Source organism: Rhinolophus hipposideros, assembly GCF_964194185.1.
Source record: "Rhinolophus hipposideros genome assembly, chromosome: 18".
NCBI lineage: Eukaryota > Metazoa > Chordata > Mammalia > Chiroptera > Rhinolophidae > Rhinolophus > Rhinolophus hipposideros.
Window position 1 is genome coordinate 33,417,656 of NC_138064.1, and position 17,257 is coordinate 33,434,912.

The following is a 17,257-nucleotide window of genomic DNA, read 5'->3' on the forward strand; positions in this document are numbered from 1 at the left end:
CATTGTAACATAAAAAGGTTTGAAACCTGTGTTCAACTTAAAGAGCTTTAATTGGCAGTAGCCGTAGTTTCGTTGAATTGCATCACTAGGATTACTGTGAAACATTTGCCTTGTATAAGACAGATTAATTTAGATTGAAATCTTGAGCTAATTTAAAAGTGTGTCTCATGAAACTATATATTGAGGTAGAACAGATAATAAATTTAAGTAGTAAATCCTCTGAAACGTCTTCGATCAGAGCACTTCTTGTGATTCTGAAGGAAAGATGTTTTTTCTTACCTTGTGTAGTGTTACAGCTTCATTCATCCATCCCATTCTCAAGAATTGGGACCATGTCTTCATTGTAACCAGAGTTCCTGAGAGTAGTGGGAGTATATTTCCCTTTTGAGATTAGGTGTTCCAGTGAACGATGGTTAAAGATTGAGGGAGGGTCCCCAAATCATACTTATTACACGTCCATTATGTTCATCAGCCTATCTCACAATTGGTTTGCTGCAGGTAATGAGATTTTTGGCAAGATTTTTTAAAAAATCATTAGTTCAAATCTCAGTAGTTCAAAACTCTAATGGTAGCTAGGTATTATAAGTTTAAAAGAAAACCCCATTTGCTAACCAAAAACAGATTATAGTAACCTAACAAAATCTGAAGAATGGTAATCCTTATGTAGAACTAACTTTTCCTACATCAATTGGCATCATTTATGTGGAATCAATGTTAGTGCAGTTATGTGGATTTGCACTGCTTAACCCTTGCTTAGACGTGATGTTAATACTAGGTCATTTTCATCTGGTCTAGCCTTTAAACAAAGGAAAACTAGACTCTTGGTATAAGTTCCAAATAATACAACTAAAACCAAATAATGATTAAGGTGTGTCACAGGGAGGAAAACCATGCAGCCATTAAAAATCACATTGTATAAAAAAGGTTTTTGTTGAAGAGTTTTGTTGAAGTGGCAGAATAGTCGTAATGAATTGTTAAATGTTGTACAAGAACCACAAATAATATGTACAGAATAATAGGCATCTTATTTATAAATATATTTAATATAATATAGCACAAGTATATAATATTTATATAATGATTATAATTATGTAAATTATAATCATAATATAAATATTCATTATAGTTATACCTAAAAATACAGCAATACATGTAAGTTTTGAAACACAGGTAAGAAAGACATACAAAAATTATTTAACACTGAAGGTTTCTCTGTTCTCTCAGTGGTGGGACTTTGAGTGATTTTTTTTCTTCCTCTGGAATTTTTAAAAATTTTATAATTTTCCACATTAAGCATACACTAATTTTATAATTAAGAAAACTATAATATACGCTGTATAAATAAATGCACAATAAAAGCCATGCACATTTTTTTTAACTCTAGTTCAGGCTTTTTATAAATATAGATGAACTTTATTATTAATTAGTTCAAATTTTTAAAATTGTGTTCTGCTAATTGGCTGCTTAAATTGTTTGAACACTGAAACATGAACCAAGCAGATTTATTCTTTGTGCTGTTTTAAATGGTTGGTACTTAATGCGTAAGAAGCTAAAGATGATGAGCCAGCATGACATTATTCAAGTTAGTCATGCTATTTAAAATTTAGTGCTTACAAGTGTGTGCATATGTTTCCAATAAAGACTTATTTGCCACAGCAGAAGAGTGCTTTCCTTGACATTTTGTGCTTCATTTTCACACTCCTGTTTATTCGTTGCAAGTTGTTTAACCTGTAGTGGTTTCTTAAGTCTTGAAGGACTGTCCTTTGATGGTGCAGTCTTTTCCAGACTTCTCACCTTTGGAAATTTAGAAGGTAACCCCTGCCAGTCCAGAATACAGTAATTCCCCCACTTATCCACAGGGGATATGAATGTCCCAAGACCTCCCCAGTGGGTGCCTGAAACCACACTAGTACCAAACCGTATGAATACTATGCTTTTTCCTATACATACATACCTATGAATTAGCACAGTAAAAGATTAACAATAACCAATAATAAAGTAAAACGATTATAACAATGTACTGTAATAAAAGTTATGTGAATGTGCTCACTCATTTTCTCTCTCAAAACATCTGATAACAGATCTAACCGCTGCTAAGTGACTAAAAGCCAGAGTGTGTATACAGTGTGCATACGCTGGACAAAAGGGATGACTCATGTCCCAGGTGGGACAGCTAGAGATTTTGTCACACTACTACTCAGAATAGCATGCAGTTTACAACTTATGAATTGTTTATTTCTGGAATTTTACATTTCATATTTTTGGACCACAGTTAGCCAGGGCTAACTAAACCACGGAGAGTGAAACCACGGATAACGGGGGTGGGTAGGGTGGGGGAGGGACTACTGTATCTATTTAGGTGGATCACAAAAAGGATTTCTGTACACCTCTGACATTGCACGCTCACCTTTAGCACTTGGTTTCCCTGACCTTGTGGCACTGGCCACATTTTCTTACAGTTGTTTGTGACTCTGTCTCCCCCAGCAAATGAGACACTAATGATTGTCATTTATTCAAGGATTACCATGTGCCAGAAACCGCATTACCCCTTGGCATACGTTATTACTTCATTTAAATCTCGTAATACTAGGAAAAGGAAGCACTATCTTCTCCCTTATATAAAGGGCAAAGCTAAGGCTTTGGTTTTAACCAAGCTGGGATGTAAAGACAGAACTCCCAACTCTGAAGGAAGAACCAGAACCTAAAGCCAATAACCAGATACACGTTTCTCCATGAGAGGATTAGTGGTCCAGCTGCTGAACAAGTGTGTCTTCACTGCCCCCCGCCAGTTCTACAGCCCAGGACGCTGCCTCATCATTTGTCTAACCCTTACATGAACAAGATAATTCTATCCTCCCTTGTACACACTGTCCTCACAGTATTTTGAGGGGTAGATCAATCTTACTAACCCTGGATTTCAGAGGATCACATCATGGTCAGAGTTTTAAATTCCTCCTTTCAGATACTGTTCCCGAGTTTTAAATCTTGTATCTAATTTTATCAGTGCTAAAATTAGGAAAAGATGTGATACTGGTTTATTTTCTGAATGCCTGCCTGCTTTGTGGTGGTTAATGATGATGGCAATAATCGCTACCATTTATTAAATGCTTGCTACTCTGCTCAGTGCTTTGTAAACCATGATCCCTCAAAATAGGTGTTGTTGCTTTGCCATTTTACAGACAGAAAAATAGTCTCGGGGCGGTTAAATGGCTTACCCGGTTTTACATACTAATGTGGTCATTGGTCTACTAAAGAAGTGCATTGAGGATTTGAATCCAGTTCTTCTGGACTCTGAATCAAGACTCTGGCTAGTGGTGTTACCTTGGACTAATTAACATACACCTGCTCTGTGTCAGTTTCTTGACCTGTAAAATGGGGCGTGATATGACTGATCTCAGTGCGCTGGTGTGGATTACTTGAGTTACTAAAGAGAAGGTGCTTGAAACAGTGCTGGATTCATAGTGTCTGCTCAGTATCTGGCGCTATAAAAATAATAAGAATTACCATTAATGTTATTATCATTCACTGAGTTTTAATTATTGAAATCAAATATTAAACCATATAGAGTATATGAAGTGAAAACTATCCCCCTTTCACCAACCTCCTCCTTCCTCTCCTGAACGTCAACCCCTGATACCAGTTTGGTATACATCCTTCCAGAATATTTCCTTTACCTTCTGAAAGTATTTTAAATTTTCCTTTCATTAATGAAATACGAGGTGAGAGTAGTAAAATAATATTTTGTAGTGATCTTGACAATGGGAGAGTGGAAAGGTAGGAAGGAAGACAAATTCGTTTATTCAGCAAATATTCATCAAATGCTTTCCGGGTGCCAAGCACTCTTAAATGCTGAGGAGTTGGCGTGTTGAATTTCCATATTGACTGTTCATTGATTTTCTTTTTTTGCTTTTATTTAGGACATGATGCATCAGCTTCTCCGAGGTCTGGACTTTCTTCATTCTCACCGAGTAGTACATCGTGATCTAAAACCACAGAACATTCTGGTGACCAGCAGTGGACAAATAAAACTCGCTGACTTCGGCCTTGCCCGCATCTACAGTTTTCAGATGGCTCTTACCTCAGTGGTGAGTGAGAAAGTGCTGTTCATTTCATTAAATTTATTCTTCCTCTTTTAAATGGCAAACTGCCCCCCCCGATTCACACCTCTGTTGTCTTACTGCCAGTGGTCAGCAGGTAGACAAAATGTCTACACTTTTTCATATGGCCGTGGGTAGAAGGAAAGCATTCTGCTTATGACTATAGACACATCCGGACGGGGCTTGTTGTGGACAGGACCCATTGCAGAAGCAGCCGGTTGCATCTTAGACACTAGAAAGGAATCAGTTATAAGTTCCCAAATGCTTTTTGTCATAACCACTACTTTCAGAGCTGCATATGTAATGTTTGGGGAAACAGTTCAAGGTCAAGGAAGAGAGGGGCACCAGACAGAACGACAGGGGCACCAGACCCTGTCTGCAGCATCCTGGTCTGAGAAACAGCCAGGGTGCCTGCACAGCTGTGTGAGAAAACACTCCTCTGAAGCTGTAGTGCCAACTGTAAAGAGAAAAAGTAAGTGTACAGTGAACTTGGATCACCCAGGAACAAGTAGCATCACCTTGCTGGCTGGTGGTTAGAAGGAAAGCATTCTGTCCCGCCAGAAGAGAAAGGGTAAGTTGAAGGGCTCTGTTTTGGCAAAGGATGATAGTTATGAGATTCTGTTCTTTGTCTCATTCGGACACAAAACCATAATAGCTGTTGACTTTGGTTAGCTTCTATTTCTCCTAATAGTTCCTATAAGATGACTTTTTGTGACATTCTGCTCCAAAAGATAAGAAGAGAAGCCCAGAAGTAGGCGGTGATAACCCTTCTCTTTGAAAGACCTGTTTTACCTATAGTGATTCAACCATAGATACAAAACGCCAAGGAATGGCCCTTTGCTATGCTGCTTTTCTGAGGCAGAAGGTCGGTGGGGAGAATCCGTTTGATTCAGTGATGTCTGTGGAAATGACCCTCAAAGCATTAGATGAAGTCTTTTTTTAAAAAAAAGTTGGGTAACTCCGTCGTTTTTCACATCCAGTCCATCTTTAGCCTTGAGGTGGTTCTCGGTCAGGGGCAGCACTGCCCTGGGTGTGGGGCGCTGTTGAGAAATGTTTAGCCATGTCTTCAATCATCACAGTGACTTGGGGAAAGGAGGTGGCCGCCAGGAGGTTAATATTCTGCACAACAAAAATGGTTTCCCCGCATTCCAGTCATGCCTCTGCTGAGAAGTAGAAATTTGGGAGGGGAGTTGGAAATTCTCTGAGAGAGAGAATTTGCCTTTTGAAAACCATTCAGTTTACAAAAGCGTTGTGCTTCCGCACCCCCAAAATATGGACACTGCAACCTGGACAAATGAGACCCCTTACTTTCCCAACATTATACACTTTACCTAGGGTACCCGAAATTTTACAGGGGATTCCTTGGAGTGTGCCCTCACTGTTGAAAGAGAAGTTGTACTTGTTTCCTCTTTGTCTGCACACCATTAATTTTAAGAAGACAGACACAAGATGGTGATTAAAGGATATAGCCCAGCGTTGGCTAGGTCAAGCGAGCCCTTGTTTTCTTAGATAATCACATCAGAAAGGGCTGAGTCTGTGTGTTTCCCCAGTGGGAAGGGTGAGGTAGGTTGCCGTCTTTTCTAGGAAGTAGTTGCACATGATGTTTCAAGGCCCTGGGGAGAAGCTTGAATAGGAACCGGACGGTCATCAGAGGAACAGATGGAAGGAACTGGCCTCCTTTGGGTACATTAACTAAGGGAAGGATGAGCCATAACTGAGACCCTTTATTTTGATCCCCCCAAATGGGGACTAGAAACAGTAAATAAAAACAGGAAACCTTATTAAATTTGAGGAATGATAGCCCAGCTTGTGCATAACGTCAATTAACATTCCATTCTGGCTGCAAGTCGATATGTTCAGACAGGAAAATGTAGACAAATTATTTCATAGGGAAGAGGGGAAGGGCAATCATAATACTTCATTTTTCAATATCGAGTTTGTGCTGCGCACTCTTATGTTACTTACGGTGATATAAAGTAGAAAAACATTACCAACTGGGAAAGACACCAGAACAAATGCAGACCTTACTTGAAAGAGTGATCATCGGAATTTAATGGCAGTAATAAAGGGTATGATTCTTAAAGGGTACTGCGTGTAAATTTTTTCCCATTGTTTTATTTTTTTTATTTAAAGGAAAAATCCATTTGGTATAGCAATATATCAGTTCACAAATACAGGGCGACATATAAAGACTTGGAATCACAATTTTTCAGACTAAACTGGTATTTATTTTTCCACTTCCTGGAAATACACATTTTTTAGTGGGTTATGTCATACAGGAACTGGGAGTCAACTTAATCTGTGGAATGTTAAAGGAACTGCAAGTTAACTGATTCAAAACTGACATTTTCCAGCCATGAGAAATGCTAATATATTACTTATCTCTCAAAGCCTGGCTTCAGTGTCCCCTTCTGGTACCCCCTGCAGAAATGAATTCCTCCTTCCTCCCTCAGTGATTTCAGAGTAATATCTTATTCATGTCTTTCATAATACTGCTTTCTATCTTGTTTGTAATTATTTGGGAGTTTTATTTATCAGACTATAAGCACTTGGAAGGAGCTGACCTGTGAGGAATTAATTTAGGACAGTCATTATAAGTCTGGACTGTAGGTGTAGGTGCAGGTATGTAGCTGTGACTTAGCTTGCCCCATCTGATAAGGCAGGGTTCAATGCCCTTTAGACACCTGACTTTGCTGGGCTGCTTTCAGCATGACGCTCAGGTGTGTTAGTGGGTATTGGGTTTTTGCTGCTCAGTATACAGCGAGGCATGCAGAGGTACCCTTATGGAGTAAAGGTTGTTTCTACCTATTTCTTTAAAGGTTGTAGAATGAAGATGTGGATGGCTACATTGTATTATCTTAGGCTTGACAAGAGGGGGCCCCTGGCCTGGATCTCATGCTTTAGAGGAGCCTGCACTCGCCATGCTACAGCCATTCCTCCCTTCATGGAGCCTGAAATCCAGGATGCCAAGGAGACATGCCTCCTAGAACCCCGTTTCCCCACCACCACACTACCACGCTGAGGGCGTTGGAACTCCCTGACTTAATGGGAACTGCATGAGCAATTCTCAGGGTCTTCCTCCTAACAGCAGATTGTGCCAGCTGTGCGTTCGCCTCAAGCATAAGGGGCAGCAGCTTGCAGGCAGAGTGGGATCTTCGGACTAGAGTGTCTGTCTGTGAGCCTCTGAGGCCCCTTACGATGCAAGGAGCTGGGGATGGGAAGAGAAGCGGGGGCCATTATACTTAGCACCCAACTTAGGTAATTTGGTATCAGAAGAGTTTCTCTGAAACCATGAAAATTAACTTTGTGACCTGCATTGAAAACTTACACTTGGGTGGAACACCAAAGAGAACAGGTTACAGGGAGGTCCCTTGCATTGCATGTAAGTGATATGACAAAATCATGTCTTGTGATTATATAACCTCCGTGGCAGAAATGTTTCAAGAATATATGTTTATTCAATAGAACAACCATAAGACTAGCTAAAATTCTATTTAGAGTCATTCTAAAGTCACCATTTCGAAGTACTTCCCATGTCGAATATGGTGTATGGTGCAACTCATTTTTATCTGTCATGACAAAAGGGAAATAGAGACCAACCACTCAGCCAGCAGTTTTGGTCACGCCTGATGGTCCCCCCAGATCTGACCAGGTGAGTCTCAGAGCAGAGCCTGGACCATCACCAGCCACGCGATGATGACGCTGATCATCGTGAAGCGCTGTGAACAGCAACTCAGGGAGAAAATAGTCTGCTCTGTGTACGATGTAAAATCTTTTATTATTTTTTTTTCTAAACTGAACCATGCAGCATGTAGGGTGATGATGTTGCCATTGGGTTTGGAATTTAGGGCACTCCTTATTAACCACCTCATTTTGAAAGTGGCTGAAACTGAAACTCTGGCAGGCAATTTGTGACCAGGTTCACTCTGAATTCACCAAATAGATTGTAAATGGCTTGGAGAATCCACCCCCCCACCCCCACTCTTCCCTTCTTGTCCCCACCGTAGGCTCCAGTACTTCAGAGCATATCAAACTATGTTCTTTGGAATTCTCTGGGTCTACAAAGCATATCCAGAGGTTCCACAAATGTTCAACAGCCCATTTTTTAATATATATGTTTAGTCTTGCTGACATTGTAATTTAAAAAACAACAACAAACTAGCTCATGCCACATTTTGACACAGTTGGATAACCCTGAGGCATGAGTTTAGTGCCTCCTGGTTAACTAATTTTTTATGCAGACCTCCAAATGAAACTTCTTCTGCCACACTTGAGCACACCTGATTGTTTTGTAAATATATCATTGCTTAGGAAAAATCAAGTGTTCTCTGGATTATTCACTCCTATGTCCTCTTTAAAATCATCAGTGCAAGATGGTGGCAGTATACACATCGTGCTGTCCTCACTGTACATGAGACCACCTGGAGGCCAGTCAGAGCAGTGCCAGTGTTGACATTTCTGTATCCTGATGTGATTGCCAACCCCCAGGCAGCTATAGCCACTCACTCCCTAGGACAGTCAACATAAAGCCGCCCGTGGATAAAAAGGAGTCTACACCTTAAAATGAGGTCGTTCCTTTTGGTGCCTCAGTAACTTAACATGCTGGGATGAAGGGCAGGATGGGTCTGCCTTAAAACAATTTCTGCTCTACAGTGAATAGTAGTACAGCAACTTTTCAGTGTATTTGGAGGGCCTTTCTATAATCACTAAACAAAAGATAAAATTAGCGTTTTTCCTCTAAAAGCCTGTGCCTAACACACACAGTTTAGAGAAAAATTCCCCTTTGTACCATTATGGAGCAGTGAGAATATTCCCCTGTCTTTTTAGTGACTTAATAAAATTCTCATGAATTACATTCCAAAGGTCTTTTTGTTCCGTATCATCTTCCCTATTAAAAGACATAAGCGTTCTGAAGACATTTTTCACTCTGTAGAAATCAAAGAAAGACAACAAGTAGATAGTAAACATGAGAAAGCAGCTCTACAAAGCACAAAAATTCACTTGGAGATTTTCCTTATGCTCGTATGGAATTGATAAGATTCCCAAAGTTGCCTTATTTAAGATTATTCATTTATTTAATACCACAAATATTACAAAAATTGAATTGCTTGCATTCCTTTCTTATGCCTCTGGCAATACATAGTTTCCTCCTCCAACCCCAGGGTTGGTAGTATTCAAAAAACACTAACACAACCATGCAGATTCAGAACCTTTTTGATAAACCTAAGGGAGAAAATTAACAAAATGGATTGGGGCATTCAGTTAACAAATAATTACTGATGACTTCCCATATGCCAGGCACTGTCAATAAATCTGAGAGGTGCCTGTGGACAGAAATTAACAAGGTCTTTGCTCATAGAACATATAATCAAAATGGGGAGACAGATCTTAATCAAATAGTCATACCAAGAAGTGTATAGTTACAAACAGAGATAAGTTCTATAAAGGAACACCGTTGTATGAGGCCATGTGACTTAGGAACCCTCAATGGCTGGGCATCAAGGAAGGCACGGGCCTGCCCACCCATGCCAGGATGTGGGATGCTCACAGAGGTGGCCAGCATCCTCCTCTCAGAACCCACCTGGACACAGGCCCCATGGATCAGTGCATCATACAATCCGGGCTTATTTTCTGTGTCTGTGTTTGGAATAGCTCATTGTACGGCACCCAGTTGGCACCATCAAGTTGACAAAGTGAAACAGGACCAGAGATCGGAGGACAATGTCATCTTTTACAGGAGAAAATAAATTGTTTATGCTTGTTTCCTCTCCGTGCATGTTGTATTTACTATGGAGACCTGGCAGGGTTTGTGCCTCGGCTTGGGCAGCCGACTTGCTCCCACAGAAGCCTGCAAATGCTGCCAGTACATACTGAGTAAATCAAACCAAGAGCATTACATGAGTATAATGGAAAAAACCCAAAGCCCTGTAGTCTCAGCACCTCAGGGAAAGTGCAGGACACACCTCTGAAGCCGGAAAGGCTCCTGTAACTCCCTCCCTGCTCAGCGTCTCCTTGCCATGACACAACCAGGTCTGTTTTGTGAAAACTTCCCAGTTGCCAGTACATATTTCATAGTTAACAATGGGGTGTTTGTGCCGGTTTCGTTTTCACTTTCACCAGTGAGGGAAGTGGAACACAATGGAGCAGTGCACAGAGCTGGGAACAGGACACGTTTGCTTCAGGATTCCCAGGGCTGGGTACATGGAAAATGCCAGAGCCAAAACAAACATGAACACCCATCCAGATCCTCCGTTACGCATTCTCGGCGGTAATAAAACACATTTCGAGATACCATCTGATAGGTTAGCTCTGCCTCTTCATGAAGCAAACACTGGTGACCACGGTGAGAATGTCTCCCCTGTAGAAAGAGACTGTATGCTGTACGATAAAGAAAGCTACTGGAGGTGTGTGTGCATACGCGCGGGTGCTTAATTGCACCAAGTAGACTTGTGAAGTGAATCAAATGACTGCTTTCCTTATGTATAAAAGATAGTCATTCATTTGACTCACCTAGTTCTAGTTCCCCCATAAGTGGTCACTGTGGCTAATTAGTTCTGGGCGAAAACGGTTTCACTGTAAGGCTGCTGCCTGGAGGATGTTTCACTCAGAAAGGACAGGATGTTCTTTGCTTCCTCCATATATCTGTTCAGCCAACGTGTCCTATCAAGATACGGTATAGACAGGGTCTGGTGTTTTTATATCCCATTATATAGACTCCTTGTATGATGCCATCGATGATATCTCAAAAGCTGGAGGCAAAGTGTCAGTGTAAAGACCAAGCGTTGTCTTAATGTTGAGAACACTAACAGCTTTAGAGAGGATTTGCAGGCAAAAGGTTTCTCAGGGATACAGAAAATGGGGAAAAAAATTTGTTTCCTCTTACATTGAACATTCTTAAAGGAATATGCTTTCCATGCTTGATCAAGGGCTAGCCTGATGAATTGTATTTAATGAGATAATTCCATATCCTCTAAATTCACTTGAGTGTTGTATTATGTACATTCACAGGAGTATGTGACACAGTTCTTGGAATTGAATGTAAAATGATGTTTTTATAAATTGCATTTTTGTGTCCTCTTGAACTCTTTGGATATATGAGCCTCTTGGTTTTACAGATATCACTACTTCCTTAAAAGAAGGAAAAGATAGAAGTATCTTCATTTTGCTTGGATTTGATAGTCTCATTGTGTAAGTTCCTAAGTCAAGATATGTTATTGAAATTCTGTTACATTGGGCATGTTACATTGGACATACCCATTTTTATTCACTCAATCCAAATCTTATACTACCACATTTCCCCGAAAATAAGACCTACCCAAAAAGTAAGCCCTAACATGACTTTTCAGGATGCTCCGTAATATAAAATAAACCCTACCATATGTCCCCGAAAATAAGACCAGGCTTATATTAATTTTTGCTCCTAAAGATGCTTTAGGGCTTATTTTATATTACGAGCGTCCTGAAAAATCATGCTACGGCTTATTTTCCGGTTAGGTCTTATTTTCAGGGAAACACGGTATGTTAGTGTTTCCGGGAGTACCTTCGTGGCACATGGTAGGCACTTGTCAGTACATGGTGTGTTAATGAAATGAATCCTCGTGATTCTCTCGTGCCTAATGAATGAATTCAAAACTCTGTAGCTAGGCATGCAAAGTTTTTTTTTGCAGTGTAATCTTCCCATTAGCACTCCCACCCAGAGACCACTCCCATACACATAGCCTCATATTGCTTATTATCTAACACCATCTAATTTCTCACTACTCTTTGAACTTACTTTCTCTCCCAACTCCATGCTTTCAAGTGAATCAATGAATGAATTTCCAACTCTGGCTTTTCCGTGTTGCTGCTGGGACCACTGCATCATAATTATAAGCATCTAAAGTTGGTTTGTTTGTTTGTTTTTATTTGTTTTAGACGCAACTTGTAGCTAATCTTCCCAATAGCCTGCGTCACTCCCTGATAGTAACTTGAGCTCTGAGGGAGTAACATTTGCACTTTGAATGTCTGCCTGGACAGCCATTCATAACGTTCTGATAATGATTGTGCCTCATCCCTCTTTACCCAAGGTCACAAACCTTCCACACATCCAACCTGTGCACTTACATTTTCTGCATGGTATGTTTTTTGAAAAATTAAGATCTTTGGTGATCCTTGGTGTGTCACAGGAAAAGGTTGAGAATGTGTGCGTTGTAATTTCTTTTAGTCATTTTACTTATTTATAGTTCACTTGGATCCTTGAGAAAATTAGGTACCTGTCTTTGTTAATTCGTCCAGGTCTCTCCAAACGTTAAGCTCAAACTTTTATATGATTGCTTTGTAATGCTGGGTTTTCTTTCCTATTTTATTGCTAATATTCCAAGTTTGTTTCTAAATGATGCTCTTTGGAACGCTTCTTGTTGCTCCTGCACTCTGCTTTCCTTTTCTCTAGGGATTAAAACACAGGCTGAGTGACATCATTGCGCCCAACATCTGTAAGGATACTGATGATTTTTAAATCCCTCATAAATTTGAATGTTAAACTTTACAGTTGGCTGTAGAGGAATAATCTACCTTCAAGTCTCAGGGAAACATCCAAAAGAAAGAAGAGGAAAGCGTAGGAGAATTTACTTTAGCGCTGCTCATGTATTTATTTTGAAGGCTGGCAGAATCTAAAAGTGGGGCTGTAAACTTAACAACTCAACCATAAAAACCCCAAAATAAGGGAGAAAAATCTCTACTACTTCTAGGTTTGGATACTAATATAAAGTTACAGGATTACTATTCTTCCGCTGTCTTAAATTCTTTGTTTTTTCTTTCTAAAGCTATCCTTCCCTTTCTTTCCCTTTTATTTTGGTTCATTCATTTTTAAAGGTTACGATGCTTTGAAATGTATGGAAGTTTCCTGAATACTTGCTGGCATACTTCAGTTAATAGATTTCACAGTGATGTAGAATACTATCTGCGCCTTATGTAACTGGGCGCTTTCAGTGAGGTGGGGACTGCACATGGTATCAGTTCTTGTGGGAAAATATGCTTCAGTGGCTTACTGGCACTGCTCTTGGAATGTGGCATTTAAAAGTACCTTTTTACAGTGGGAAAGAATTCTGTCAAGAATAAACAGTCTGACCTTGTTAAATGGGCCAAAGTCTGTCTGTAACCTAGTTCCAGAAAACTAGCTTTTACTAGTTTAAAAAAGCAGGTTAGAAAAATTACAACCAAAACTTTCTACAGAATGGGAAAAGTTACTAGTATCAAGTATAGGGAAAAAATTCCGAAAATGATGGTCTTTACATATATTCATGAACACTTCTTTACTTGACTATAAGATCCTACTCTTCCAGAGTAGATGAAAGATCAGAAGTATGGTTAGTTAGAAAAGCAGATTTTCTTTTTCCTGGAAAGACAAGACTGGCTTATAGAGAGGAGCTGTGGGAGGGGCTGTGTAGCATGGACCAACCGTGGGAAAGAAACCAACCAGCTGAGGGAGACGTAGAAGGAGTAAAATTTGCCCATTGCCCACAGGTCTGTATACTCTGAGCTCCGGAATGCAACAGTCTGTTCTTAATCTTTCTCTCCATTCCTGCTTTCCCATCCACTTCAAACCCATTCACACAGCCCTGTCATCTTGCCTCTCCAGACCTCTTGCCTCCTGTTTGAAACAACATGCCAGTAGATTTTGTGCCTCCAAGCCATTAGACATTCTTCTCTCCGCTTAGACTGCCTTTCCCCTTTTCAGCCTAACCAACTCCTACTCATTCTTCAAGACTCAGTGCAAATGCCACCTCCTCCCTGAAGTTGGCCTGACTCTCTATCTCTAGAATAAAGTCAGACAGTTCTTCTTCTGTGTACTTTTCATCTGCCTCTAATAGTATCTGATGTATAATGACAGGCTGAATGAAGGCAGAAAAGGGAGAGGGTAGAAACTAGAGATAGTTCAATGTAGGTCTAGAGAAAAGTGGGGAAAACACATCCATGCCACAGTCTGACATGAGATTAACTTTATGGGGGGGAAAAGCAGATAATAAAAAAGTAATATTCCCTTTAGTCAAATAAGTGTCTATGGTCATAAATCTCTTTGTATTACAGTGTTGTTTATCATAATGTGGATCCATTCTCAGGACATAGCAGTCATTACTGATGTAATCATTGCTATTTTTATTGCCAGTTGTATAAATATATATAATAATATCTTTTGATATGATAAACATTTCCATTCAAAATGAAATAGATTGTCGAGAGTCTGCATAAGATATCTCACTAGTAATTGTGTGAATCTGAAGTGTTCTAATGGTTTAAAGTTTACTCGATTGTAATTAAGATGAATCTATCATAAAATGATTTTTTTCACATACAGACAGAGCCTTTTTCTAAAAATATGTCTTTTCCTCAGGACTTACATGACAGATATTTAGCTTCTTGGGCCTAAAACCCCAGTAACATGGTTGTGTTCTATGTAATTAGCCACCTGTCTTTCTGTTTCTCCTTTTTCACCCCCAGAATCCAGCTTTTGCTAAAGTTGGCAAATTATATACCTCACATGTGGTCATTATATGACTAAACCCTAATGAGGGATATGTAATGTCAACAGCCACAAAATACCATAATTTACTCTCTTCATTAGACAACAAGCACCTTGAGAGAAGAAACCAGGCATCACATATGTTATGTGCACTAAATAGTAATTGGTAATGATGATGTACTTTTAAGATGTTTATATCCGTTATAAAAGTAACATGTACTCATTATAGGCAAATTTGTGTGGTCTCGGATTCTCTCTTGCATTCTCTTGGTTCCCTTGCATTCATTTTTTTTTTAATGGTAACATGGATTTGTTTTTCAATTTTCAAAGCTGGAATGTCAAAATGGGGTTTAAAAGAAAGATGTCAATAAAGGTGTAGAATATTTTCTCAGCCCTTTGTGAGGTTGTTCTTTTATGGGAATGCTCACATTCACCTTTTTTCCCTCCCTGCTCCTAAGGAATAGCAAGTTTAGGAATTAGGTATTGGATATAATTTCAGTAAGAGTCTGTTGAGTTTGAGGATATTTTTTACAAAACTAAACAAAAATTTCACCATCACCACCGCGTGCTTCCCCAGCCCCCAAATATCATACAATTGATAATGGACGTTTCTCTTAAAAGAACGCTGTCACTTTCTTGAGGCCAGCTGTTAAGATGGAAAGGTTTGGGAAGACATCAGAATCTAAAACATTATATGACTGGCATTCTTTCTGATATTGCATTTGTTTAGTGTGTGTGTATATGTGTGTGTGTGTGCGTGTGTGTGAGTTCTATATCTCATCAGGTATTGGTGAATAAATAGTTCACACCCTCCAAGAGAATACGTCCTTTCTTTTCTTTAAACAGTGACTCCATTGATTCTGTTTTAGAATTTCTTCCCTTGTTTCTCTCTTCCTTCTTGGTAACATTGTTTTTGAAGCCTTACATTGACTCAGGAGTTCCCAGAATATTCCTTTTTCTCTTCTACCATTTTCAACTATAAGCAAAGAAATTTATTTTCCTCAAAAAAATCTTATTTTATTCGAGGCACTACAGCACAGCACATTAGTTAAGAGGGTAGATTCTGGACCCACACCTTTTATTTGAAGTTTATCTTGCTATTTAACAAGCTGTGTGACCTTAAATAAATTCGTTAGCTTCTCTGTGTTTTGGGTTTTTTATTTGTTAAAAAATGGATAAAATAACCATGCCTACCTTATAGAATTGGTGTAGGAATTAACTAAGTTAACACATGAAAGGAATAAGTATCAGTAAAGTCCTATATTACGTAGTAGTAATATTCATCTTTGCATCCAAAGATGAAGACAGGTGCAGAAATGAGTATAACCAATTAAACCATTTTCCTACTGCTAACCAGTCACCTAAGGACCACTAGTCTAGTTTCGGTTACTAATGTCTCAGGGCGGCTATTCTCTCCTTTTTCATTATTAAAGTGTTTGTCAAAAGGGAGAATGTTTCTAATATTCCTGAAATGAGTATGTGGAGGAAATCTTCTTTCCACGGTCACTGTTGTTTAAACACTGCCAACGTTTGGAAAATTTTTTCCCAAAATATACCTGCACCTGGTCTTTGCATACAGGTCTTTGCATACAAAAATTTGCATATTTGAATATGCAAATCCAGAAAGCTGCAGAATTATTGCTATGAGACTGAGAATGGGTGAGCATGTTACTGTGAATGAACTGCACAGGTTGTACAAACTGCCTCGCTTTCAAGCCCCGTCACTCAGTGTGAGATCTCAGGGTCCCAGAAACCCAGTGCTGTTTTTTCAGTCTTTGGTTCCTGCTGACTTTCAACTGCCAGGCAAGGAGTTAGAGTGGGAGAAGAGAAACTTGAGTTTTGACCCCATAGCACAAACCTTCATAACTGTCCTTTTTTCTTTCTTTACCACCTATAGGACCAAGTCCGGAAAGATAAGAAAAAAATTTTTTTCAGAAAAGACGTGTTCTGTATTTAATCTCCATAGAGAGGAGGGTAGGTGACCAAAATGTAATAATTCCTAAATGATAAAAGTAAATTTCTTTCCTTGCTCTACTCAAAATGGGCCTTTTAATCTTATTTCCAGACTAAACCATTTTGTACTTCAGTTACCACTTTCGCTTGGGGGTAGGTGTTAGTAGTTAATATTCAGAAAGTTTCATTTTTCCAAATAAATTAGATTCTTCCCCAGTCAATAAGTGACTCATTGTACCATGGATTAGGAATTAATATCACAAATAACATACACTTCTTTCCCATAGTCTGCTTAAGATGTGTCACATAAGAACTCTTCCAGCTATTAACCTTTCAAAAAAATTAGTTGAAAGAAATTCCTGAGGCTTTCAGCCCAGCCCTTGTGTAACCTGCGCTGTCTTGTTTTGTTTTACAAAGCCATGCAGGAATGCCCCCCATTCACAAAAGGAGTTGGTACCTATGCCAATAACTCAGTGGCATATTCACTCTGCCATTCAGGGAATTTGCGTGTGGCATTTGCTACAATTACTTGCTCTCTAATTTAGTTTTTAAGAACAATTGTCTTAGTGTTGCTCTTATCAACCTAGCACCCAAGTCAGTATTCAGATTAAACCAAGATACTGTCTTTGAAGAAAATGTACTCTGGCTTTTCTTAGATTCGAGGTAAAGGTGTGGTTTGGCCACATAAGCGGCATTGTGTGGAAATCGG

At 39.4% G+C, this 17,257-nt stretch overlaps 1 protein-coding gene across 3 annotated transcripts in view; it reads left to right on the top strand.

The window, feature by feature from the left end:
• CDK6 (cyclin dependent kinase 6) overlaps window positions 1–17,257 on the top strand; it is a 222,852-nt gene that overhangs the window by 108,559 nt on the left and 97,036 nt on the right. For all 3 annotated transcript variants that reach the window (XM_081080319.1, XM_081080321.1, XM_081080320.1), the window contains exon 4: window positions 3,918–4,085. In XM_081080319.1, the coding sequence (XP_080936445.1) occupies window positions 3,918–4,085 (168 nt within the window). The remainder of the gene's footprint in view (window positions 1–3,917; window positions 4,086–17,257) is intronic.